This window comes from Botrytis porri, assembly GCF_014898465.1.
Source record: "Botrytis porri strain MUCL 3234 chromosome Unknown BPOR_015, whole genome shotgun sequence".
Classification (NCBI taxonomy): Eukaryota; Fungi; Ascomycota; class Leotiomycetes; order Helotiales; family Sclerotiniaceae; genus Botrytis; species Botrytis porri.
In genome coordinates, this window is record NW_024066089.1 from 1,152,189 (window position 1) to 1,179,887 (window position 27,699).

The 27,699-nt window shown below is 36.5% G+C and overlaps 7 protein-coding genes across 7 annotated transcripts; 6 read left to right on the top strand and 1 right to left on the bottom strand.

Moving 5' to 3' along the window:
• Positions 1-5,600: 5,600 nt before the first annotated feature.
• On the top strand, positions 5,601-7,536 carry EAF01_010112 (uncharacterized protein; the record flags this gene model as incomplete). The annotated part of the gene is made up of 5 exons (XM_038918369.1): positions 5,601-5,748; positions 5,801-5,893; positions 5,948-6,235; positions 6,286-6,306; positions 6,359-7,536. The coding sequence occupies 5 exons, from the start codon at positions 5,601-5,603 to the stop codon at positions 7,534-7,536; spliced, it is 1,728 nt and encodes a 575-aa protein (XP_038766339.1).
• A 466-nt stretch (positions 7,537-8,002) lies between these two features.
• On the top strand, positions 8,003-9,361 carry EAF01_010113 (uncharacterized protein; the record flags this gene model as incomplete). The annotated part of the gene is made up of 1 exon (XM_038918370.1): positions 8,003-9,361. One exon carries the CDS (start codon positions 8,003-8,005, stop codon positions 9,359-9,361), a length of 1,359 nt encoding a protein of 452 aa, XP_038766340.1.
• Positions 9,362-9,440: 79 nt separating this feature from the next.
• EAF01_010114 (uncharacterized protein) lies at positions 9,441-11,039 on the top strand (the record flags this gene model as incomplete). The annotated part of the gene is made up of 1 exon (XM_038918371.1): positions 9,441-11,039. One exon carries the CDS (start codon positions 9,441-9,443, stop codon positions 11,037-11,039), a length of 1,599 nt encoding a protein of 532 aa, XP_038766341.1.
• A 4,216-nt stretch (positions 11,040-15,255) lies between these two features.
• Positions 15,256-15,873, bottom strand: EAF01_010115 (uncharacterized protein; the record flags this gene model as incomplete). Its single annotated transcript, XM_038918372.1, has 1 exon — positions 15,256-15,873. One exon carries the CDS (start codon positions 15,871-15,873, stop codon positions 15,256-15,258), a length of 618 nt encoding a protein of 205 aa, XP_038766342.1.
• Positions 15,874-20,888: 5,015 nt separating this feature from the next.
• Positions 20,889-21,413, top strand: EAF01_010116 (uncharacterized protein; the record flags this gene model as incomplete). The annotated part of the gene is made up of 1 exon (XM_038918373.1): positions 20,889-21,413. One exon carries the CDS (start codon positions 20,889-20,891, stop codon positions 21,411-21,413), a length of 525 nt encoding a protein of 174 aa, XP_038766343.1.
• Positions 21,414-22,057: 644 nt separating this feature from the next.
• EAF01_010117 (uncharacterized protein) lies at positions 22,058-22,733 on the top strand (the record flags this gene model as incomplete). The annotated part of the gene is made up of 2 exons (XM_038918374.1): positions 22,058-22,614; positions 22,709-22,733. The coding sequence occupies 2 exons, from the start codon at positions 22,058-22,060 to the stop codon at positions 22,731-22,733; spliced, it is 582 nt and encodes a 193-aa protein (XP_038766344.1).
• A 3,452-nt stretch (positions 22,734-26,185) lies between these two features.
• On the top strand, positions 26,186-27,108 carry EAF01_010118 (uncharacterized protein; the record flags this gene model as incomplete). The annotated part of the gene is made up of 2 exons (XM_038918375.1): positions 26,186-26,677; positions 27,073-27,108. 2 exons carry the CDS (start codon positions 26,186-26,188, stop codon positions 27,106-27,108), a joined length of 528 nt encoding a protein of 175 aa, XP_038766345.1.
• Between the last annotated feature and the right edge of the window lie 591 nt (positions 27,109-27,699).

The window sequence follows — 27,699 nt, forward strand, 5'->3', positions numbered from 1 at the left end:
CATTCGATTAGTGTAAGAACAATCACAAAAACATATTCAAAACATTCACAAGACAGAACATATGTTAAAAAGAATTGAATACAAATAACCTTGGTAATATAGGACATCTAGTTCAGGGTCCTTTATTAAAAGTGAAGGCTAATACACCTCCTTTACAAATACAGAAGCCAACGATACAGCAGGAAATCGCAATCAAGATAAAAAAGCCTATAATATTAGAATAATATAAAAAATATGAATATATATTTAAGAAACCAAGAATTTATAAGGCTTTACTAGAATATAAGCTATAGGATTATAAGATAATATTAAAGAAAGACAAAATGTCTATGTATACCCTAATTTATTCAATATTAGTCAATAAGCTGAAAATACTCAAGGAATATATTAATAATAATTTAACCAAGGGATAAATTAGAAAATCCATATCCCAAGTAATAAGTTCAATTATATAAGTATTTAAGAAGGATAGTATTAAGAGATTAATTATAAACTATAGAAAGTTCAATATATTTATTAAAAAGGATCGATATTCATTTTTATTAGTTATGGAATTAAAAGATCGATTAAATAAAACTATAATATTCACCAAAATGAATCTACAAAATGAATATCATTTAATCAGAATAAAGAAAGACAAAGAATGAAAAACCGTTTTCAAAACAAGATATAGGCTATATAAATACTAAATTATACTATTCGGGCTAACTAATATATTAACTACTTTTATAAAACTTATGAATAATATATTGTTATAATATTTAAATACTTATTATATATACTACTTGAACAATATTCTAATATATTTAAATAATAAGGTTTAATATATTAAGAATATTAATAATATTCTTGAAAGTTTAACCAAGATAGATTTATTATATAAGCTAAGTAAATATAAATTCTATATTATAGAAACAAAGTTTCTTAAATTCATTATATTAAGCCAAGGGCTTAAGATAAGTAAGGATAAGGTTAAGGCAGTATTTGAATAAAAGTAGTTAAATATTATTAAAAAAGTATAATTCTTTTTAGGATTTATTAACTTTTATTAAAGATTTATTAAAGATTATTTAGGAATTACAATATTCTTAATTAATTTAATTAAAAAGAATTAAAAAAGTTTTGAATGGATAGTTAAGATATAGTAGTTATTCGAGACACTCAAACAAATAGTTGCGAAGGAGCTAATATTATTGATATTCGATTTTAAAAAGTAAATTATAATAAAGATGGACTCTTTGAATTTTGCTATAAAAGTAGTTTTAAATTAACCAGATCAAAATAAGAAATAGTAATCAATTGCATTTTATTCTCGAAAGCTATTACCAGCCGAATTAAATTATGAAATATATAACAAAGAACTATTAACGATAGTTGATGTATTTAGAAAATGATAAATTTATTAAAAGAATTAAAATATATAGTATAGATATATATGGATTATAAGAACTTGGTTTACTTTATTATAATGAAGTAGTTAAATAAACAACAAATCAAATAGTTAGAAATCATGGTTAATTATAATTTTAAGATTTTATATATCAAAGGATTAGAAAACACCAGGGTTGATGCTTTTAGTTAAAAATCAGAATATTAAAAAAATAAGTTATACAAATCATATACAATATTTAAGAAAGAAGGTAAATTATTAATTTATAATATATTATAGTTTATAGCGATGTATATATAGGAAAATAATCATCTTAAAATCAAAATCCAATTATATTATAATAAAGATACTATAGCTAACATGGTTTATCATCGAGTAGCCTATATCATCGAGTGGCCTATTTTCACCTTAATTTACATCTGTTTCTTTCAACATGTGTTTTATTAATAACCTATAATAAATTCGAATAATCAAGAAGCTTATATATTCCTTATTATTGAAGCTATTTATAAAGATAAAAAATTAAGTATTCGAAAGGTTGTTATACTTTATAATATTTCTTATACAATTCTTTGATATAGAATAGAAGGTTTATTTCTTTGTATAGAAATTCGAGCAAATTGTTATAAGATTATAGAATTAGAAGAAGAGGTGATTATTTAATATATATTTGATATGGATTTAAAAGGATTTCTATTTAAATTAAAGAATGTGGAAGATATAGTAAATAATATTTTCGAATTGAGGGATGTGAAATGACAGAAACAAAATAGTACAACCAGGTAATTAAAAATGAGCTATAGCAATAATATATGGAAATGGAGAGGATAGAACTATTCCCCCATTTCTAATAGTTCAAGAATAAATTCATTTCTTCAATTAATATACTGAAATAAATCTTCCTACAGAATGAGCTATTAAATCTACATTTAATAAATAAATGAATAATAAGATAGATTTAAAATAATTGAAATACTTCGATAAATATATTAAGAATTAAAGAAAGGGCAAATATCGAATATTAATATTAAATAGGCATAAAAACTATGAATCAATAGTTTTTTAAGTATACTATAAAAAGAATAATATTATATATTTATATTTACTATTATATTTAAATAATTTAACTCAATCACTTAATATTAACTATTTTAATAATCTAAAACATTTATATAATAATCAAATTGATAGATTTATTAAAATATATATTAATTATATTTCGAAGGTTGAATTCTTTATAGCTTTTAAAACTATATACAAGGAATCAATCATCTCTTAGAATATAAAATCAGAATTTCGAGAAATAGATTTAATTCTATTTAATTCTGAAACTATATTCTCGAAATTAGATATTCAAATTCGTATATCTACCCCCCTTTCTTTCAAACTAAATCAATGAATCTCTTAAACCCCTTGTAATCCAATAGAAGCTCTTTCTCAATTAATATTAATTAAATCTCGAATAACTCGTTATTAATCAAATTCTTCTATATTTATATCCGAAACTGTATTAGTTTTAATTAAGAGTATAAAAAGATTAGTTTATAAGAATATACTTTTAAATATAAAGAATTATATATTTCGAATAATAAATGAAATATTAAGTAAGTATTGATATATAAAAAAAACTCAATTATATTAAAAAGGAATACTCACTGAACAAAAGGCTCTTAATATATTATCTTAATAAAAGGTTAATATTTAGATTTAATATAATGAGTATTAAAAAGAAGGGAATTCTAATAAGAAAGTATCTTCTAATCAATATTATAGTAAATATAAAAAGACAGAACATAATATAAGAATCTATTAAAATAATATAATAGTATTATGAATGTGAGTGATTCTGCTTCAGGAAACCGCAGCTTCCTGATCAGGGAATATGCCGCTTAATACACTGGCCGCTGTACCGCTACCCACTATGCGGCCGCTAGATCCTAAACCCTGCACAATTCTATATAAATCCAGCGCTGCTTCCCACGTCCCTCGCCGCTCTGATCTCACACAAAATTTTCTTACAACTTTTCATGTCCTCTCTCCACCCACCATTCCAGGCACTATTGGTCTTGAGAAAATCACGGCTGGATTTATCCCCTGTTTCGGTGTCTATTTCGCCACCCTCAAATTTCCTATTGAGGCCGTTTGATTAGGCTTTCGATATGCCCTTAACCTTTGTTGGGTCATTTCTCATTCTTTACCTGTACGATACAACCTTACCTTCTCACTAATAATTCACGCCCAATTACGTTCCGTATCGCCGTGCACATTGTCATACTCAATATCCAATCGATTATGGCTTCTGGGTATACTTTCTTGCTTTCATCTTCGACACCCCAATCTTTCGCAATACGCAGCATCCTTTCCACACCGATAGAGGAAATCCTTGTTAGGTTTTCTATGGAGCTTCTGCCAAATGTTCCCTCTAGGATTGCAATTGGTTAGTATCAGCCATTGCGAATACGGGAAACTTATTGCAGATTATGCTGAAATCAATGGAAGTTATCAAGTGAAGCTTTACGATTATTATGGCAGCAATAGTTCCGTACTTGATATGGTATGATAAAAAGGAGGCAGTATATTATATTGTTGTATATAGATAAGAGGATCTAGATCGTTTCAACAGCTCAGGACTGTTTTTTGCCTTTCTGTTCTCTCCAACTCGCCGTCAATCTTCAACATGAATCAAGTTTGGAAGTTACAATATTACAAATGATCAATTCCCTTATTTGACTTTCGAGTTATCACAGAATTGACAAAAACATGGATTCTCAAATGAGTTGTCCTTGTGGATATTGATTTGCAATCGATTCGCAGGGTTTCGAAAGCCAGTTGAACTATGTTTCTCTCTACTTATTATTTCAGATATTGTCTATTTTGGTACGTTTAAGATTCCTGTTTAGATTTTGATAGGGCACAATTGCCTATGTTGGTAATCTCCCACTTCCTGTTCAGGTTGATACTGGCCTTTGAATCTGCCCTTAGCCTTTAGTGAGTTATCCCCTATTCTGCACTTATTGATATGCAATTGTGTTCCCTGACTGACAACGCATACTCAGCTGAGCTCGGCGTTGCCGATATTGTTTGAACTCTAACTACTAACATTACACTACGTATAATCCATATCGTCATCCTCCAATTATTCAGTCAACCTTGCTTCATTAGTATCTCTCCTACCTTTTCGTTGACAAGATTCTTAATCTATCGTTTCATCCAGCATGCTCAAAGTTCCGGAACAGGAAATTCTGATCTAGCTTGCTCAGGGGCTTCGCCTCAAATTTCCTCTCTAATCTCAATCAGCTGGTGTCGAAGATTTGAATGAGGGATTTAATGCAGTGGATCTTTATGATTGCTATGATCACAGTTCCATAGTTGACGTGGCATCAAAACAGTGCGACGACAAATAGGTCTAGCATGCATGATAAAGAGAATCCAGGGTATTCAAAAGCTTGGGGGTATTGTTCACCTTCCTCACCTGATTCGCTACTCATCAATTCCCAACAAAGACACGATCTCGGAAGCTACGGCATTGCAAATGAGTAATTCATTTGTTTGAGATAAAAGATATGGTGAAAAAAAAAGTAATAGAACCCTTGATCAACCGGGTCCCCGCACACGAAGGCGAGATTTGATACTATTTGAAAATTTCGATGGATATTCACATGGGAGAAGAGTCCTGGTTTCCTTCATTCATTTCATTGTAATACTAATGATGATATACATTCAGTTTACCAGATTACTAGAAATCCGTTTAGAAGTATTTGAGCTACTTTATGGCGAAGCAACAGTGTCTTATATCTCTCGGCCTGTTTCTCAGTTTCCTTTGATCTTTATGTATTATTGCGATCGACAAACCACAGTTCATCCATATCTGATATATCAGAGCTAGGCGCAGCTACTCCTTACTTCTTACTCCTTTTGACACGAAGATAATCATGAGGGTATCCTGCAATATCATTACATGTGGTACTATACGTTCACTAGTCATAAGCCCCATGATAAACAGGGTAGAGTCAAAGATACGAGAACTAATGTACTCGGATGGATAGAATGGAATATATCTTCCACAAATCAAGTCTGTATTACAACACTATTTATCTTTGAGCTTAGAAGAAGCTGTGTATAAAAGGAACGACAAAACACCAGTTTGTGGATGAGAATTCCAATCATCATTTTCTCGACTTTCTTCTTTCACATATAATTCCCTTTGAAAATGAGTTCCTTGAAAATTATTCCTTACAATTATGTACCAAAAAAGCCGACCAAAGAACGCAAATCACAGGTTGAGAAATCAAAAAAACACGAAGTTCACATTATAACTCATAAGTTGAACGAAGAGGCTAGTCTTAATCGTCTAAAAGGTACTGAATGTTTAAGCTTCAAGATATATTATCATACTCACTAAGATTGAAGCAGGAAGTGATATCCTCAGTCCCCAGGTTCCCAGATCTATAGATAGGGGTAACACCAGTACAATAACAAACTCTGAACACCCTGAGTATATTGGTATGTTAAATCTATTGCGCATATAAGATATGGATATAAACTGAATTGTATCAGAATATGAAAATCATGATTTTGATATTGGTTCCTGTATTGAGAATCTTGAATCTGTCTGCGAAGAATGGAATCGCATCAATGAAACGCAAAACATAACGTTTTCAACCATAGCCGAGAATGATAATCTCAATACTTCCCAAGAAACTACAAGAGTTCTCAATCATCTAACGAATCCTGTCATCGATTTTGCGGCAGAGAAAGGTTCATCAGCAACCCCAGAGCCTGCCCAGGCTGATAATCCTGCGATTAGTGCTGTCAATTCACCAGAATTAAGACAGGAAAAACCGTGTCAGTAAATATTCACACCCTTTATAAAAGAAGATTTTAACAAATTGCAGGTAATCCCTTAAATCACCTAGGTATAGATTGTACATGACGAGATATGAAACTTCAAGACTAACATATTTTTAGAGTCGCCTACTTCAGCCCCGCCCCTTATGTATTCTGATACTGATCGAACACTCGCTTCTAGTCTTTTGCAAGACAACGTCGATCATTCCGTCAAGTCCACCAACGATAAAGCTGTACAAATTGATCGCAATATCGTCACTACTACTGATCTAAGTAATATTGACGATAATGATCTTGAGTTCTCTTACTCTCCTTCATGGTATCGATTTGGACCAATGACAAGTGATTCTTTTCAAGATTCAAATTATGTTGCACAAATTTCGGATGCTAGCTGTGGCCGTGAATTCTACAACATCATCGGGAGAGAAGATATTGATGGTGAGGTGCACTATCTGGTAGATTGGACACCGACTTTAGTTCGAGGTGAAGTATTGAAAAGGGCCAAAGCTCAACTACTCATCGATCGGTTTGAATCTCGATGCCAATCTCAAGCTCAAGTCGGTCTTAGATTTGTGTATGATAATCTGAACCACCGTCAAGATTGCAATAAAGATTTGCCAGAGAAGCAACAGCATAAAGAGATAGAGATAACAACAGAAAATAAAAGAAACCAATGTTCTAAGAACAAGTCGGAACAAGAGCGATGGGAAAATGGAGATATCATTAGCACAGATTATTCGGAGAGCAGCACCTCTGATTTGAGCGATGACGACGACAATTTCCGACCCGCGAAACAGCGAAAACTTTCCCCAATATCTGCCGATCACAAGTCAACACTGCCTCATCAACGCAACATAAAGCATCGCCTCAGACAGAGGTTTAGCCTTGCACCATCTTCAATTGAGCCACTTGAGAGAGATAGGGTACAGTCTAAGACCAGTAAGAGATGTCTATCGACACCTATCGAAAATAGCCACAGCTATCTCCCTAATCTTTCAAAGTCATCTGGAATTACTCCCAACAGTATAATACCTACAGGTATGCCAATATCTCGCAATACCGTTACAAATCTCAACGTAAAGAAAGCGGAATCCTCGAAAACCTGCAGTGTTGTCATATATTCCAAAGTGCAGGCACCAATATCGCGAAAAAATTCGTCTCGATGGACATCAAGTGAAAACATGAAAATTCTCAACATGAAAAAGCGTGGCCGTTCGTGGGAGGAAATTCACACCGCTCTTCCAAACCGAACTCAGGGTGCAATCCAGGTGCACTACTCTACAAAACTCAAAAACTGATCTTTTTGAGAATTCATACGTGGATCTTCTAAAGAACAGACTATCAAGTCTTCAAGCCTTCTTTATAGATAATCTACGAAGTGAAGAAGCGATCAACTTCTCAAGAGATGACAACGTGATCGACCTGACCCAAGTTGAGGAAATGATCAATTTAACACAAAATGAGGATCCACCGCATCCCCGTTCCGTTTGCTCAGCGTCATACAATCCTCCCTTCCCTATTCTTGTTTCTATAATGCTATCTACTACTCATATTTCGTAATGAATTCGGTGCTATCTGTTGGAAAGTCAAAGTAACAATACAATATATGGATACTAAGTTGGGTACCCCACTTTCGGACCACCCCTCTTTTGGACCACCTAAAATCTTACCCCATTTTAAGCACTACCTTCCAACTTCATCTTTAATAAATCAACAACCACATATTCAATTGATATGAGATTTTACTATATTATCAATTAAGCTATGACAAAGCCTTATACTGAAGATGATATTGCTACAGCACTTTTTGCGATTGCAGGAGGCATGTCTATGCGTAAGGCTTGCTCAGAATATGGTATTCCCCGCATTACTTTACACAACCGTATAAATGGCCACCTTTCACATAAAAAAGGTGCACAAACCCTACAGAAGATAGCTACTGTGCAGGAGAGAGCTCTGGCAGATTGGATTTTAGTACAGGAAGCCCTAGGAACTAGCCCTACCCATCGTCAAATGCGAGAATTAGGAGAGTCCATTCTCAACCTCGAAGGAGGTGATTTATCTCTTGGCAAGCGATGGATACATGGTGTTTTGAAAAGAAACCCAGAGATTAAGACTAAAAGGCAATATAAAATCGATAATGCCCGTATCAATGGTGCAACTACCGAAATTATAAGCAAGTTCTTCGAAAAGTTGGATTTACCAGCAATTAAGCATATTAAGCCCGAAAACAGATGGAATATGGATGAAGCTGGTATAATGGAAGGCCAGGGTCTCAATGGTATGGTTCTTAGGAGTTCAAAGCGACGCTTTATTCAAAAAAAGCAACCCGGTTCAAGAACATGGACCTCTTTTATTGAGTGTATCTCAGCTACAGGGAAAGCACTTTTACCTTTAGTTATATTCAAAGGTAAAACACTTCAACAGCAGTGGTTTCCTATTAAACTTGATATCTATAAAGGGTGGGAGTTCACTGCTACAGATAATGGGTGGACTACAGATTCTACAGGTTTGGAATGGCTAAAAGAGGTGTTTATACCACAATCAGCACCAACTCGACCGGAAGAGGCAAGACTCCTTGTTTTGGATGGGCACGGAAGTCATGAAACCACTCAATTCATGCTTGAATGCTTCAAGAATAATATACACCTCTTATTTCTACCACCTCATACATCACATATACTACAACCTCTTGATTTATCAATATTCTCACCTCTAAAAAAAGAATATCGATACCACCTCAATACTCTAGATTCATTGACGGATTCAACTCCCATTGGCAAAAGAAACTTTCTTGCCTGCTATCAGAAAGCTAGATTAAAAGCTTTAACACTTCGAAATATCACTTCTGGGTGGAAGGCTTCAGGTTTATGGCCTCAAAACTGCGCTAAACCTCTTTTGTCCAGATTATTGCTCGAAAACAGTAATCAAGAGGTTGTATATCAAAATCCTGTTTCATACAATGATACTGAGCTTCAATGGAATATACATTCATCTTTTATTGCATGGAAAACCCCTCAAAAAGGAAGTGATATTCGAAGATATGCCGATATAAGTCAACTACCCCACTTTCCGACCACCCCCTCTTTTCGACCACCTCAAAAACCACACCGCTTTGAGTAATTATAAAATTTATACTTTGAATAACTCAACAATGCTTTAATCAATTGATTTGAAATTTTGATATTATTATAATTGTGATATGAAGAATAGATATACCGAAGAAGATATCGCAGAGGCTCTTAGAGCGATTACAAATGGAGCAAGCATACGAAGAGCTAGCTTGGATTATGGTGTTCCACGTACCACACTTCACGATCGAATATATGGTGGAGTTTCGCATCAAAAAGGCGCCCAAATACTTCAAAAGTTATCTCCAATTCAGGAGAATCGACTAGCAGAATGGATATTAGTACAGGAAGCTCTTGGTACTAGCCCTACACATCGTCAAATCAGAGAGATGGCAGAGCACCTCCTTATTGTACGAGGGGAGGATCCCTCACTTGGAAAGAAATGGATACATAGCTTTTTTCGAAGGCATCCTAATATTGGAACTAAGAAGCAACATCAAATCGATTCTGCACGAGTTTCAGGTGCTACATCTGATATTATTAAGAAGTGGTTCCGGAACCTCGCAATCCCTGAAATCAAGGCTATTAAGCCGGCCAACAGATGGAATATGGATGAAGCAGGTATAATGGAGGGTCAGGGTCTTAATGGACTAGTAGTAGGAAGCACTGATCGAAGATTTATTCAAAAAAAGCAACCTGGATCTCGAATTTGGACCTCTTTTATAGAATGCATTTCAGCCAATGGAAAAAGCATTACTCCCCTTGTAATATATAAGGGAAAATCAGTTCAACAACAATGGTTTCCAACAGATTTGACTCTATTCAAGGGTTGGAACTTTACCGCTACAGAAAATGGATGGACTACAGATGCTACAGCTTTAGAATGGCTGAAAAAGATCTATATCCCTCAAACTACCCCTATTCAGCCGGAAAATTCAAGACTCCTCATTTTGGACGGACACGGAAGCCATGAAACTACAGCATTTATGTTAGAATGCTTTAATAACAACATATATCTCTTATTTCTCCCACCACATACGTCACACGTACTACAACCACTCGATTTATCTGTGTTCTCACCCCTAAAAAGTGCATATCGAATCGAACTTAATAAATTAAGTCTATTATCCGATTCCTCACCAATTGGAAAGCGCAATTTCCTTTCTTGCTATCAGAAGGCTAGAATAGAAGGTTTAACTATTCAAAATATCAAGTCTGGGTGGCAAGCTAGTGGTCTTTGGCCCAAAAATATGGCTAAACCTCTTATGAGTCGACTTTTGCTTGAAAATAGCAATAGAGAGGTTTTATCACTTAATCCTGAATCTGATGATGATCCTATTCTTCAATGGAATATATATTCATCGTTTATTCAATGGAAAACCCCTCAAAAAGGAGCCGATATCAGAAAATATAGAGATATAATGATTCAAGAGAAGGAGATCGATTTGCCAACACGAAGATTACTATTTCGCAAGATTATAAAAGGATTCGATGCTAAGGATTATGAACTCTTAGAGGCAGAGAATAAGATTAGAAAGCTAGAATATCAATTAGATGAAGCATTACCTAGAAAAAGGCGAAAGGTTGTGGTATCTCCAAATTCGAAGTTCGCAGGGATTAGAGCTATAAGGCGTACACAAATTGAAGCTGGAGATCGTGAAGATGAGGTAGATGATAGCTCTAGTGCTATAGAAAGTGATTCTACAGGCGATTTCATTGAAGTTCAATAGTTATTGAGTTATTAAAGTTTTAAGTGTAGATAATATGAATTTTTTAGGTGGTCGGAAACAGGGGGTGGTCGGAAAGTGGGGTAGTTGACTTAATGGAAATAGTTGATGACACCGATATTCCAACTCGCCGGCTGCTTTTTCGAAAGATTCAAAAAGGATTTGATGCTAAGGACTATGAACTTGTACAGTCTAAGAAATGAATAAAGCAATTGGAACAAAAATTAGAAGATATTATACCTAAAAAAAGGAGGATGGTAAGAACTAGTCCGAATTCGAGGTTTGCAGGGATAGAAGCTATATATCAAGCTCAAATTGAAGCTGGTGATCGGGAAATTGATAAAGAAGACTCTGATAGTATTTATGAAACTGATGCTACAGGGGATTGTATTGAAATTGAATAGTGGTTGAGTTATTAAAGTTTAAAATTCATATATATATATAACGTGTTTTATCAGTGAGTGGGTCACTTTCACCTCAATTCACTTATTCAAAACCATATTATTCAACAATAACAAAATCAATTGATTGAAACTATGAAGATTCTAATAATCTAGGATCTACTACATCATTTTGACAGGTTCTCGTATTATGACCTGTCTTTCCACATCTACTACAGCATCGACTAGAAGATGCTTCCCCATTAGGATTCCTCCCTTTTTGACGCTCGTCGCGTTGAATCTGAATATCAACCTCTTGCTGAGATAATATATCAAGAGCCTCTTGTCCAGTGAGCACTCCTCCTTGACGCAATTGGGTTTTTTTCGCGCGTCGACGCTTGCTTAATGCCTCATTTGCTGCCCGAAGTGTACGGATCTCTGCATTTAAAAGTGTATTCTCATGAGCTAATCTCTCTGTACCCTTAGCTAAAGCTAGTACAGTCTCAAATATAGGTGTATGGGAGCTTGAATGATGACGAGTTATTCGAGATTTAACTAATGTTGATTGAGAAAGAGCTTCAGTTGGATTGCGAGGGGTTTGAGAGATCCATTGATTTAGGTCGAAAGAGGGGGGGGTAGGTGTACGAATTCGAATATCTAATTTCGAGAGTACAGCTGCAGGATTAAATGGGATTAAACCTGTTCCTCGAAACCCTGATTTCATATTCTGAGAGGTGATTGATTCTTTATATGCAGCTTTAAAAGCTATAAAGAATTCAACCTTCGAAATATGATTGATATGTGCCTTGATAAATCCATCAATTTGACCACCATATGAACGTTTCAGATTGCTAAAACAGCCCACATCAAGTGGTTGAGTTAAATGACTTGAATGCGGTGGTAGACTTAAGCATATAATATCGTTCTCTTTGCAATATGCTTGAAAAGCTCTTGATTCATGGCTTTCATGCCCGTCTAGTACCAACATTCGATACCTGCCCTTTCTTTGATTCTTAGTGTGCTTGTCGAAGTGTTTCAACCATTCTAAACCTGTCTCATTGTTTGTCCATCTATTAGATGTAGGTTTAATAGCCCAATCCGCAGGAAAATCGGTTTCGGTATACCAATTGGAAAGATGAACCTGTCCTTGAACCACTAGAAATGGGGGTATAGTTTCACCCTCCCCATTGCCACATATGATTGCTGTAGCCCATTCTCTATTGCCTGGTTGTATTGCCTTGCTTCTGCCATTTCGTTCAGCACTAGTTACTACCATTCCGGGGCATATTATACCCATTATAAAGCCCGTTTCATCGAAATTGTAGAAATCGCTATCCAAAATGCCGTATTTCGCTCGCATATTCGCAACCAATTGAAACCACTCTTCAATAAGCTTAGGATCTTCGTAGAGAGCTCTTTGAAAGTCATAAACATGATTAAAACGCGTCTTTAATTCGATTCGATGTTTTACGAATCGATGCGCTTAGAGCTTCCCAATACGCTTTGCACCCCTCGATTCGAGAATATGATTCGCCATATCTTCCACTCCCTTGAATTTAAATGGAAAACCTTTTGAATCCATATCAAGAATATATTGAATAATAACCTCCTCTTCTAATTTTGTAAGTTTATGTCGATTCGCTCGAATTTCGGTACGTGGAGTTAAACCATCCATTTTATGAATGAGGGTTGTACGAGGGATATTATATAGCTGGGAGGCCTTTCGAAGACTCAGTTTTTTGTCGTTTTCGATAGCTTTGATAGCTAAAAGCAAGCGTGCTTCTTTATTATTAGATTGCATAATAAATGGTTGATAAATCGCGTGTTGAAGTTGGTCGTGTTTATTGAGGTGAAAGTGGTCCACTCGATGATATGGTCCACTCGATGATAAATCACGTTATTATTATTCTAAATCTTTTATAAGCTTCTCTAAAATACTTCTAGCTTTTTATTTCCAAAAAATTTCATTATATTATTAATACTTATTTGAATTATATATAAACTCTTACTTTAATATAATAAAACCTTTCCATTCGTATTACTATTATTAAGCTCTTTTCCTATTTTGAACTTATACAACAATTAAATATAAGCTTTCAAGTCTCATCACAATGCTGAAAAGTTAATGTTAGTTTTGTAATGAACCAGAGCATACTATATCATATAACATCGTCACAGAGATGATACTTCTCCAACGGAGTAATTGAGGATATTAGTCAGCGATAATGTAGTTCTAATAATCTTGATGAAATTTTAGTAAAATCTGTAACTGCCAAACATATGGTAATAGCGTTTGTGGCTAGATACAATCTCGCCGGAGAATTCCGTTTCCCCGGTATCCTATAAATAGAGCAAAGAGTGGCTTGTGCAGAAATAGTCTACAACCTTAGATGCATTTATAACTATTCCGACATTTTGATATCTATCTATAGCATTTTATTGCTTTTTGACTTTAAGAAAACCAATATTTCAATAACAAAAAGTAAAGTTTACTTAAAATCCAGATTATATTGAACAAGGTCTTTATCAAATAGAGAGTCCTTTACATTCTGTTTATATTAAACATGTAAGTAACTAACCAGACTATGCCACAGCATAGTTTTGTTAGTAGCGCCTGCAATTACAACTATATATCCTTCTTATATTCAATCATTCAACCTTTCGGCATTAAAAGTCCAATCGTTAAATTTGAAATGCTTATGCCAATTTTCTAAATTAATATTACAAGTTGTATTTGCTATAAAAGCACTTGCGAATCTACAGTATATCTCTTATATGTTTATTACAATGCAAACCCGACGGCGAGATTGTCTTTTGCGAACCTATCAGTGGTAAAGTCCCTACCTACACAATATTCTCTTATACCTAAAAAGAAAACGAGATTATCTATCAAGATTTAAAGAAGAGTAAGAATAAAAACAAAATTGCAAATAAAGCTGGATGGAGGAAGATATAGTTCTATGTGAAGCAAGCTGTAGTAGATGGACTGGAATACTTCTGGATCGATACCTACTGTATCGACAAAAAGAATACAGTCGAGCTTGACATAGCGATCAATTCTATATTTCGATAATATCAAAATGCAGCATACTATTATATCTACCTTTCGAATATCTCTGTTTAGATGTCACTTGGAGTAAGGTCGACTCGAATCACCATATACAGCACTGTATAAGCCTATATAAAATGAATAGTATAAATTGATCTAATATTTCTAGGTATGATTCTTCCCACTCTATATATAGTGGGAAGAATCATGTGATTCGCTTAAGTACGTGATCGTACGTTCCGACACTTATTAATTATTTTCGGAATTTGAGAACTATATTCTTTGAATGCAGAGTATTTCTACAAATATTCCGAATTCTAAGGAGACTTTAATAATCACGATTAAGTAAGGGGGGAATGGCTGAAACAGCAATTAATGATATCAATAAAATGATTGATACTACAATCAATTACAATCTTTTCCTTGCGATTTAATGGTTTGCTTAAAGAAAAATAGTAACAGAAAATGTTGTATCAAGAATAAGTTTGGAAAATCACTAAGAAAAGATTTATAATATTAAAACAGTAGATTTGTCTTGTTACGGGGTGGGTCTCGGGACACAGGGACAGACGTTAGTTGGAGATTTGAGATAAGATCCGATTAGAGTTTTTCGCAGCCAATCAAAATTGAATTTCAGAAACCACGGGTTTTCACAACCTTACAGTGATTGGTAGTGACTAAGCTATCTTAGTGAGCGGAAGAATAGCTTTTTACTAACTCGATCAACTAACTTATAAAGCTTTTAAATTTGATCAACAATAATGCTCATATACAATTCCAAATCCCCTTGCTAGGATGTACAAAGAGTTAACATCAAAGAGTTAGAAACATCGCAACCATGTGTAGCCCAATTATCAGTAGAATGTGTATATGCTTGAGTGCAAGATGCATTTCCACCAGGATTGCCTCCAGGACAGACCACCATCTCGCAGTTCGAATTGTTACTTGTTGCTTGTAGAACCAGACCCTCTTTCTGGAATGGCCATGGGGATTTACCGTCCCAAACATCCGCATTACCATCACGATATCCGTTTACATTTGAAATATCATACCATAAACCAGGCGCTGCGGTGGGTAAGTAAGTATATTCGAATTGTATAATAGTACTCGTTTCAAAGGCTGTCATTTTGTCGAAAGCAGTTGCTATGCTTTGATTTGGCGAGATCTTGAGTGATATTCCCCCATATAGTGTTATATTTGGCGTAGCTGCATTGTAAAGAGTATGTATTCTCCACTGTTCACTATAGGTGCCATTTGGGGGAAGGACTTGAGGTGGCGGGGTATAGCTACCTACAGATGAATAATATATTGGATAACTACACTTGTTGAAAATAATAGCTTGTCCAATTTTGCTTCCAGACACCCTGCCTGCCAATAACAAAGCAAGAATCTGGGCTTTCATCAACATGACTTTTATAGTTTTGAAGTGCAGTGTAAACCTCAGGTGGGGTTCAGTGATGAGGTTATGTAGGTATATTAACATATACCTTCAATATTAAAAAAAAAACAATTTTTTGGTCTATCCTAAAATAATTATATTCTTATATAGGGTAATTCGGCAAAGTCAAGCCAAAAAAACTGTTCTAAATAGACATATACACTTTTCCCTTCACTGCCTACCCAAACAACCAACGTGTCCTAAAACCTCAACAATACGATAATGTATCACATATACAGTTAGGGCTAAATATAGCATGATTCAGCAGGTTGCGCGATTTCCCATCTATAATCAGAGTATGCAGCGTAGCAGTAAGGACAAATGATTTACCTTGATCTTTTTGACATTACGGATTGCCAGCCAAGTGTTGGTTGGAGGTTTTGATTTGTGGCCATATCAACTAGAAAAGACGAGGATGGACAGATAAATGGATCAGTGTGAATTGCGTGATGAAACATAACAGGGGCAATCGTTATTATTTTGTCCTTTAATGATAGTATCTATATCTGAGCTCATGCAAGAGGATCAAAAATCGATCTAGTTGACTTTAAGAGATGATACTTTACATTCACAAGGGAAAGAGCGTTGCGGATGACAATTGACGCTAGGCCAAATAGAAATTGGTTAGCATTCGGTCATTTGGAAGCTTCTAGTCACCTTCTAAATAAATCAGTTAGGGAGTCGGTTAATGAAGAATGATTGTCCTAGTAGACTTTGTTAAGTACAAAATGCTAGAGTAATTGTGGCTTAATTGCGGGGTAAAATAAGGCTGATGTACTTGGCCGTTATGTCCCCAAACATAGACTTGTTCTACATTTGCAAACTAGGTGGTGCTAAGATGAAATGTCTTCTTTCACGGACTAATACTCCTTTAAATTGATATTTTTCAATAAGTAATAATAAGTAGAGGGATACGATAACTCTCACCTGTACGTGGTGTATCCTACGAACCTTTGTTCGTGCGATCGGAGAGCTAAATAGAGTCAGCTGGAGCTAGATAATGGTTGTACACTAATCGGAGGCCATACTAGAAGCGAAGATATATACAGTTGATCACCAAAGGGTGATCACGAAGATACTTGGAATAGAGGATTACCAGCAAAACGAAGATGAAAACCATTCAACGATGGAAGGGAGATAAAAGCGGGATTGATATGGAACCATACCTTTATAAATCTGTATAAGAAGCAAAGCTAAAGCATATTACGGCAGAGCATCTGCGAAGTGGAATTAGCCCTTAAAATAGCGAATAACGAAGCTTCTATAATATAACTGAGTTTAATTGAAGCCTATATTGAAAGTAGAGCTGATATTTTTAATTTGATAAACAAAAATCGATAGAACATTTTTGGGGCACTAGTATACAGAGTTTTCATAATCTAACAATATATATGTTCTGCGGGTATACTAGATTGGATATTTATAAATAATGAGGAAAGTAATAGGAAGTATACAAAGACTAGGATAATGTTTATTAGGGCTGGTGGGAGTATATATGGAGTAGGAGGAGGGACGTTTTTAGTATCTTATCTTTGAGTATATAGGAGTAATATAGTGGTGAAGGAGTTTTGGTATAGGAAGGACGCTTTTAGCAAGTCATACTCGATAATGCTTGATCAGTATTATAGCAACGGAGGATTTCAGGTAGAGGTCAATTTTATGATATAAGTCGCACACCCCTCTTTTGGGCCACCTTATAAATCTCATTGTTCTAATCAATTATTTTTCTTTAATCTTTAATAATTTAATAACCATTTAATTAATTGATTTCAGATTTTAATATATTATTTATTATCTTATAGGAAATGGTTATACAAAAAATGATATTGCTATGGTATTTAGTGTAATAGTAGGAGGTATAACTATTTGTAAAACTGGTTTAGAATATAAAATACTTTGTATTACTTTTTAGAATTGTATAAAAGGTTATTTCTCTTATCAAAAAGGTACTGAAAATATATATAAAATAGTTTCAAATCAGGAGAAAGTATTAATAAAATAAATATTAATCTAAAAAGTTTTAGGTATTAGTTTTATATATTGGTAAATATGAGAGATTAATAAAAACCTTTTTGAAATAAGAGGGAGTAAATCTATATTTGGAAAATGATGGATATTTAATTTTTTGTATAAAAACCCTAAAATTTGAATTAAAAGACAATTTAGAGTTAATAATCAATATGTTTTAGGTGTTATTATTAAAACTATTAGTAAGTTTTTCGAAAAGTTGAATTTGCTGGTTATTATATATATTAAACCAGAAAACAAATGGAATATGAATGAAGTTGGTATTATGGAAGGTTAGAATTTAAATGGTATAGTATTTGGAAATGTTGAGCAACATTTTATTCAAAAAGAGTAATTGGGTATAAAAAGCTGAACCTTTTTTATTGAATATATTTTAATTATAAAAAAAGCATTTTTATTTCTTATTATATATAAGAATAAAAATATTCAATAACAATAATTCCCTACAAAACTTAATAATTATAAGGGTTAGAAATTCTATACTACAGAAAATGGGTAGATTATTAATAAAACAGATCTAGTATAACTAAAAGAAATCTTTATTCTTTAAATAATCCCCTCTAACCCAAAAAAAGCTAAATTGCTTATTTTAGATAAGCATACAAATCATATAACTACTCAATTTATACTTGAATACTTCAAAAACAATATACACCTCTTATTTCTACCACCACATACATCACATATATTACTACCTCTCGATTTATTAGTTTTCTCTCCCTTAAAAAACGAATATTAACATAAGCTTAATAAATTAGACTCATTATCAAATTCTACATTTATTAACAAGAGAAATTTTCTTACATACTATCATAAAACAAGATCAACTAGTTTAACACCAAATAATATTATTTTAGAATAGAAAGCTTCATGTTACGACCAAGGTCGTCACATGACTAGATTGACTAAATATCACCTGACCAAGGTGTCCCACTGAGTCTCACTGAGTGAGGCCCAGTGGGACACAGTGGGAAGCAGTGGGACAACAGAGAACAAAGGTCTATATAAGGAATAGGATTTCATTACAATGTAGAGCTTCGTGCTCAAGAACAATCATTAGTTTCATTACTATAGTTACGAGAATTGCAACCAGTTACAACCTTATTGAATTCCTACTTGAAGTCTAGTCTAAACCACCTCGAGAGATCTCTAGCCACTTCCACGTGACCTAGAGGCAGCTCCCGTAACACTTCAGGTTTATAACATTTAAACCACACTAAACCTATTATATCAAGATTATTACTTAAAAATAACAATAAGAAGATTGTAAATATAAATCCAGTTTCAAATAATAATCTAATACTTCAATGAAATATAGATTCATCTTTTATATAATAGAAAACACCTCAAAAAGCAAGCAATATACATAAATATACTTTAATAATAAAATCTAAAAAGAAAATAGATTTTTATACTCATCAATTACTATTTCAAAAAATTTAAAAAGCTTTTAATACTAAGAACTACGAAATTATAAATTCTAAACATCAAATAAAAGAATTGAAACACAAATTAGAAAGTATTATACCTAAAAAAAAAAAGAAAGATTCCTACTAATCCAAATTCGAAGTTTTCAGGGATTGATGTTATATATCAAGCTCAAATCGAAACTGATAATCGTAAAATTGATATAAAAACTCTAATAATATATATAAAACTAATACTACAGAAGATTATATTGAGATTAAATAGTTAATTAAATTATTAAAGTTTGAAAATTGTATATAGATATTTTATAAGGTGGTTTAAAAGGGGGGTGGCCTAAAAGTGGGGTGTGCGACTTATATATGTAATGTGGTTTTAGCACTCTACTTTCGATTATAAACTATATATTGGGGGAGTGGATTTTATAAGCAGAGTTTTGGTTAGTGAGTTGGAAATATTATGGAAAGGTTGTTTAGCTAGGGATCTGAAATAGCAAGCCTGCGAGATATAGTCGGCTTTGTTGTGTAGGAGAGATCTGGCAAGGTAATGCGAAATGGCTATTAGCCGCGAGGTGTAGCATATAATGATAGTGACAGCGACACTGTCTATATGGCTTGAGAGGACGGATGCGTGTGTCGGTCTATAAACGGATACTATAGGGCAGAGGGCATGATGGAGGTATCAGATAGGCTTAAGGAGCAAACAGGAATGGAGGCGTGGAGGAATGGTTTTGGTCCTAGCCGGAACTTCCGAAGGTAATCACGCAATAGGTGATTTAATGTAGTCAGAAGATTCTACAGAAGCCTAGTACTAGTAGCTTTATCACAAGTGAGCCGGGAAAGCGTTTGTAGGTGTAGCGAACCTACTTTGTATTATAAGATATTCTAGAAAGTAGTTATAATATAATTCATTTCTGCCGGAAGCTCAACGGACGAGGAGCGGGACGCGCAGGGCCAACGAATCACCCGTAGCAGGGCAGCGAAGACCAATAAGAACCTCAACCTCGAAGCTCTGAGTAATCAGGCCCTGGCTGGGGGATACGATACGACAATGAAAGACTTATATGAATAGATCGAGCCCATTGTCCATCGCCTGGATAAACACGCGGAAAAGCCTCGCACCGCATGCAGCAATACTGCAGCGAGCGTTTGAGGAAAAGATCGATGTAGTGTGTATACAAGAGCCCTGGGTATCCAATACACACACCCAAACTCATAATGGATACCAATGCCTGTCCCCGGTGACCTCCTGGAGGGTGAGCGGGACAAGCGAGTAAGGGCAGGGGCGCCCACGAGTAATGACATATATCAGAATTGAGACTAGACTTCGAGTAGTACAGTTAGCAGGAGAAGAGCATAGAGATTATATGTGGCTCTCTATAAACGGAACCAAAGTGCTAAACCTATATAGGGAACCGAACACCTCAGGAATCCTGGAAATGATACTTGACCTAGTACCAACTAGGGATACGATCATTGGGGGAGACTTCAACGCTCACCACACACTATTTGAGCCTGGCGTGGCCACAGCGCATGGGGGCAATCGGCTCGCGGAATGGTTCAGCGACAGAGGCCTCAAATTCACGAACATCCCGGGCCAAGCGACACACAGCACTTGGTCTCTGTCATTACTGTAAGGCTCCTGGTCATTCAGTATGGGACTGCGAAGCAAAAAGATTGGCCGATTCACATCGACCAGGTTTACAAGTTTCTCGAGGTGGTAGAAGCAATGGCTTTGGTCGAGGCGGCGGATTAGCAGGCCGGGGTGGAAGAGGTAACCCAGGCGGGTTTCAGAACGGAGGTGGATACCAAGCACCCGCAGCTGGGCACCAAGTTTTCGGAACGAATCAACCAACTCGCACCTACCAACCCAATACCCAAAATCGCCAACCACCTAGTCAATATTATCAACCCAGATACCAACAACAACTGAACACAGTCCAAGGTTATATCGAAGCCGAATCCCTTACACCCTCAGAGAGTACATCTAATACACCATATTCGACAATGTCACCACCTTCGGATTTAGGTTCGGGAAATGCAACACCTCCGCAATAAGTCGCCCGTGGAGGTCATCAAGGGATATAGCATGGATTCAACGCACTGTAGATAGCAGAGAGTTATTACAACTTAGCTCTATAGATAGCAAATTTTTACTTGTTCAAACAAGTATGTTCCCAGCACATAAATCTTCTTTTGTCGTGACTAGTTTAATTGATAGCGGATGCTCCGGAAAGGCATTCGCTGATCGTACCTTCGTCGCACACCACAATATAAAAACGCAACCTCTACCCCACCGACGTGAGCTTTGCCTAGCTGACGGAAAAGTAGCAGACATTATCACCGACTATTTCATAATGGACGTTGCGATGGGTCTCCATCGAGAAACATGGGTATTTTTCGTTACTACACTAGACCCCAAAACACCTCTCATTTTCGGCCTACCGTGGCTACAATGCCACAATCCACATATAGACTGGGCGGAAATGACCCTTTCATTCACCTCTCAGTATTGTTCCACTCAGTGTTGCCCTAATACAAACAGAGTAACAGTTCAAGCACCCACAATCCCCTCGTTTCAAGAACACGACGTTGTCTCACGAAGTTCTGCAAAAAGGCCACCTGTTGACGACGTCTTGGATGCATTACCACCTGTGCGCGCCTTTTTGGAGAACAAGACAGTGGAAGAAGTCCTCGATAAAATGCCACCGGATAGGGCCAGCCTGTGGCGCTCGTACAAATCCCCATATATAGAGGATGACATCGACGAAGGTTACGAATCAGGAGTTTCACAATCGGAAGGAACTACAGATCTTGATATCTATATCGAGACCTCTCTCACCCCCGGCATAGACCACTACCGAACCAAGCAGTGTAATGGAGATCCACTTACACAAAGCCGGATGATACGGAACCAACGAAATACTCACCCTATAGCAACGGAGAAAATAGCCGGCAGACGACGAGTTACAGCGAAACCCGTTAAAGAACCTCTCCCACAACTATCCGTACCAATACCTTCCATAAAAACGGATACGAAATCAAGACCTAATATGACCGACATCCGATGGTTACAAGCTACTAGTTTTGTCTCCTTCTGCCAACAGGAGACCGTTCAGGCGATGCGTATTACCTGGGAAGAACTTGATCGTGCATCCGTACTACAAACGGAAACTATTCGAAAGACACAATGGGCCCCAAATCTCACCGACGATGACTATAAAGACATATTGAACGGGGAGGGCGATGTTGAACGCATGTTATCTAAGGTCCCAATACACCTCCATGACTTCGTTTACGATTGCTATAGACCAGAACATCTTCGGAAAATATCACAAACCGATGTCGATAAGTTCCTTGAAGGGAAACCCAGTTTAACTGACTCTGAAATACGCGACAAACTACCCACCTGGCTACGAGATCAACTCCCTGCCTTCCTCCCACGACACGCACACGTATTACCACCACGGCGTGTTTGGGATCATAAGATCGAACTCATGCCAGGAAAGGAACCACCATATTTCAAGAATCGGCCGTTGTCGCCATTGGAATTGGAAGTCGTGCGGAAATGGATTGATGAGAACCTATCCAAGGGTTTCATTCGGGAATCGAGATCTCGTAGCGCTGCGCCCCTGCTCTTAGCAGCAAAACCAGGTGGTGGAGTCCGCATATGCCAAGACTATCGAGGTCTGAACAATATTACTATAAAGAATCGATACCCTCTTCCTATTGTGCGTGAAACATTAGACGCATTGTGTAATGCTAAGATTTACTCCAAACTAGACATCATCGCTGCATTCAACAATCTTCGTATCGCGGAGGGAGACGAATGGAAAACAGCTTTCATCACACAATTCGGCCTTTTCGAATTTTTGGTTATGCCATTCGGGTTGTGCAACGCCCCTGCTTCGTTCCAAAACTATATTAATCACACCCTTTTTGACGAGCTAGATAAATATTGTACAGCATATCTCGACGATGTTCTTATCTACTCTGCTAATAAAGACGAGCATCGTCAACATGTACGAACGATTGTACAGAAACTAGCAAATGCAGGCTTACAAATCGATATCAACAAATGCGAATTCGAAACTACATCTACAAAATACCTCGGACTTATTATCACTACATCAGGAATAAAAATGGACCTAGAGAAGGTTGATGCTATTCTCACTTGGGAGCAACCAGCATCAATAAAAGATCTCCAGCGATTCTTAGGATTTGCTAATTTTTATCGGCGATTTATACGCAACTTTTCGAAAACATGCTGTCCACTAAATAATTTACTACGGAAGGATACCCAATGGGTGTGGAACTCTGAACACAAAGAAGCTTTTGCCCTCTTAAAGGAAGCCTTCACGACCGCACCTGTCTTAGCCTGTTTTGATTATAGAAAGAGGACGGTTATAGAAACCGATGCGTCGGACTGGGCCTCTGGAGGAGTCTTATCTCAATACGATGACGAAGGCATTCTACGCCCAGTAGCATACTTCTCAGCAAAACATTCAGCTGCAGAGTGCAATTACGAGATCTACGATAAGGAACTATTAGCTATTATCAAATCAATGGAAGAATGGCGACCCGAACTCCAAGGAACGGAAAAGGAATTCCAAATTCTCACTGATCATAAAAATCTCGAATATTTTACAACTACAAAAGCACTCAACCAACGACAAGTCCGTTGGTCTGAGTTCCTCTCCCAGTACAATTTCCGCATAGTTTATCGACCAGGATCAAAGGCCATTCGACCGGATGCTTTGAGCCGGAGAAGGGAGGATCGTCCAAGCCTATCCAACCCCAACGATGAGCGTTTGAACAGAGAAAGGATCATATTACCCAGCGATCGTTTCGATGTCGATCTTTACAAAGAACTCACTGGGGAACTTACATTAGCACCCTTAGAAACAATTATACCTGCTAGCGATAAACCTATCGACGAGCTAATTGATACTGCTTACACTGAGTCAACTATGGCACAACAGATGATATCTGCGCTCCAAGATCCGTACATACGCAAATGGCCGGCTGAATTCCGAAAACTCCTACGAATCGCGATGCAAGACTGTCTAGTTCACGGCAATAGGATATATTATCGAGACAAGCTCTGGATACCACCTAACGATGATCTGAAGGTTCAAATCATCTACAGAACTCATTCGTCCGGCCCGGCCGGACACCCGGGACGTACAAAAACTATCGACTTGGTAACAAGAACCTATTGGTGGCCGCAAATGCACCAAGAGATTGGAGCATATGTACAAGCGTGTGAGTTATGCACTCGCACCAAATCCTCAAAATCAGCACCACCAGGTTTCTTGCGACCCTTACCCGTACCGTTCCGCGCTTGGTCAGATATATCAATCGACTACATCACGCCACTTCCCGACTGCAAGTTCTATGACTCAACCTATAAACACATCCTTGTTGTAGTATGTCGTCTTACGAAAATGAGACACTTTATTGGTATGAGGACCCTAAACACTGAGGAGTTGGTTGATGCTTTTATAAGCAGGATCTATACACTGCATGGACTCCCGGACAACATAATCTCCGATCGTGGTACACAATTCGTTTCCGGATTTTGGTCCCAAGTATCAGAACGATTAGGAGTAACACTACGGCATTCCTCTGCATTCCATCCCCAAACTGATGGCCAAACAGAGCGGATCAATTCCATTCTTGAACAGTATCTGCGTGCCTTCGTTAATTTCCATTAAGACGATTGGATGATGTGGCTACCACTCGCCGAATTTGCATCAAACAATGTCTTTTCAGAAACCACGCGTTGCTCACCATTCTTTGCTAACTACGGGTTCAACCCACGAATCGGAATAGAACCAAGTAAGCCTTGTTCACCTGATTTGACTTTAACCCAAAAACGCGAAATATTTAAAGGAAATGCTACTGCCGAACGGCTGCAGCTCGTGTTAGACCAGCTCCGAGCATTCGCACAACAAGCCATCGCTGTATATGAGGAGAACGCAAATCGGTATCGCACCGATTCCCCACGTTATAATGTTGGCCAAAAAGTATACATCAATACCAAGAATATGAAGACAAATCGAAAGGCAAAGAAGCTCGATGATAAATGGATCGGACCATATGAAATCATAAAAGCCTATCCCCGCTCCTGTTTAGTACAGTTGCCGAAGGATGTGAGAATCTTTCCTGTATTCCATCACTCTCTACTTCTACCTGCACAGAACAACCAGCGTTTTCCCCAGCAAGATGAAATAAATACATCAGAAGCGCTGGGCACCAGAGGCCGAGTCTTGGAGCGGGATGATGACGAAGACGAACCAGTTCAAAAATGGGTTTTTGAGGGAATATTAGACAATCATGACGAAGATGGCCACCATTATCTAATCAAATGGAAACACTATGCACCAACATGGCAGCCTGCATCAGATTTAAAAGGTAACGAAGAAATGGTTGCCGAATACCATTACCTACACCCCGAGAAACCTGGGCCTCCTGATTGGGTTTTAAAGAGTCCTAAAGCGCAAGCAATATTATCACCACAAAAGACACAGGAACAGAAGCCGCTATCACAAGAGCCGTCGAAGCAACCAGCCCCTAGAAGATCGACAAGAAGAAAGAATACCTAATTGGTCAATTCATCTGCAAGCCTATCTGCAACCACGACTTCGCAACCGTGTTTACCCCGCAAGTGGAAATTTAACTTATTTTACGATTTCTCTTCGTTTTTCTTCTTCTTTCTTTTCTTTATTTCAGATATTCTCATTCATAACAAAAAACTTATCGCTCTCAAACCACTGTTTTGAGATAAAACATTCGATACAATAACCTTTCTCGCTACCCCTTACACTATGGTTCATCGATTCAACCGGGTCCCCTCAAGACCAGATCGTTCAACTCTCGCTGAATTAGCAGAGATGCTAAACGAACTCTGTTGGGCGATAGACCAGCGAAACCCCTTATTATTGAATGGAGAAAATAATGAATCAAAAACGAACTTCAAATCACTTGCAAATCTATGTCTCCCAGATGGCGATGTTTCCCTCTTTCATTGGAATACAGATACAACTGTGTTCTTCCAGATTAAAGTCACACCAAACCTCGACCCTGTCCGCGATCGACGAGCACGAGAAGCTCTACAACATCTACACACAGCGTTTTACGTCGGACAACAAGGCGGATCCCATGTTCCATATCGAGTCGTCGAAGATAGGGACGCCCACTATACACAATTAGCATCAGGATTCGCTGGCAATAATGTACAAGCTATTCGACAAGCCTTCCGAGCACGAAACCTCTATTGCGAAGCTAGAGATTCACAACACAATTTGTATCAAGGACTTGTTCCATCAAGCCTCCCACCCCCTCAACCACAAGCATATTTCACGAGGGAGAACGTCCTTCAGACACTGGGACAAGGAGAGACACTTAGGATGATCTTTATAGTTTAAATACAACTATAACCCTTAATACAAAGATATAAAGCTTGCTTGGGACAAGCAAGTTTCGAAGGAGGGAGTACTGTCACGGGTTCAACCCATTAGCGTAGATGCCTTAGGCATCTACGTTGTATATAGTTCGGAAGGTCCACCAGGGGGTGCACAGACTCACGGGACAACGTGACAGAAAGCACAATTTCACACTCAAATTCATTAACTTTAAATTTCAAACAAAATTTCAAACGTCCTTTAATATCAGTCGGATTCATATATTAAATTTTTCATACATTGATAAATAGTTCTTGAAAGATTTATCCCAAGAAAATAAGATTTGAGCTCAAAAAACGAATCGTACGCTTTCCCACCAAATCTTTTGGTGGGGAATTATATATTCTTCAATAAAAATACTAATGTTGACTTTTTTGATTCAATTTTAAAATTATGAAAAACTTTTATGCTTCAAATTCATATATATATAGTTTTTAAATAAATCCATTGGAATCTTGAATTTTAATTGAATTATTAAAAACGCTTTTTTGGTGTGAAATTGTGCTTTCTTCGTGAATGTCCCGTGAGTCTGTGCACCCACTGGTGGTCCTACCGGACCTTTCCAACCTTCGTAGAATATCATATATCTAATCTACAACCTATTCCTCACGCCGTGATATAAATAATCTTTCAATCCTGTTTTTATTATTACTTTCCACTCTAAATATATTAGTAAATCTAGAAGATCTAAATCTCTTTTTGTTTAATAATATTAAATTATAACAAACAAATAAAATATTCAATTTAGCTTTATTCATTAATAATCTATTTACTTTTTTTAATACAAAAATATGCAAAACAAATAATCTATCAAATTAAAAGCTTAAATATTAAAAATACTATTCTTTAAAAGAAACTTTAAAAATATAAAGAAATAT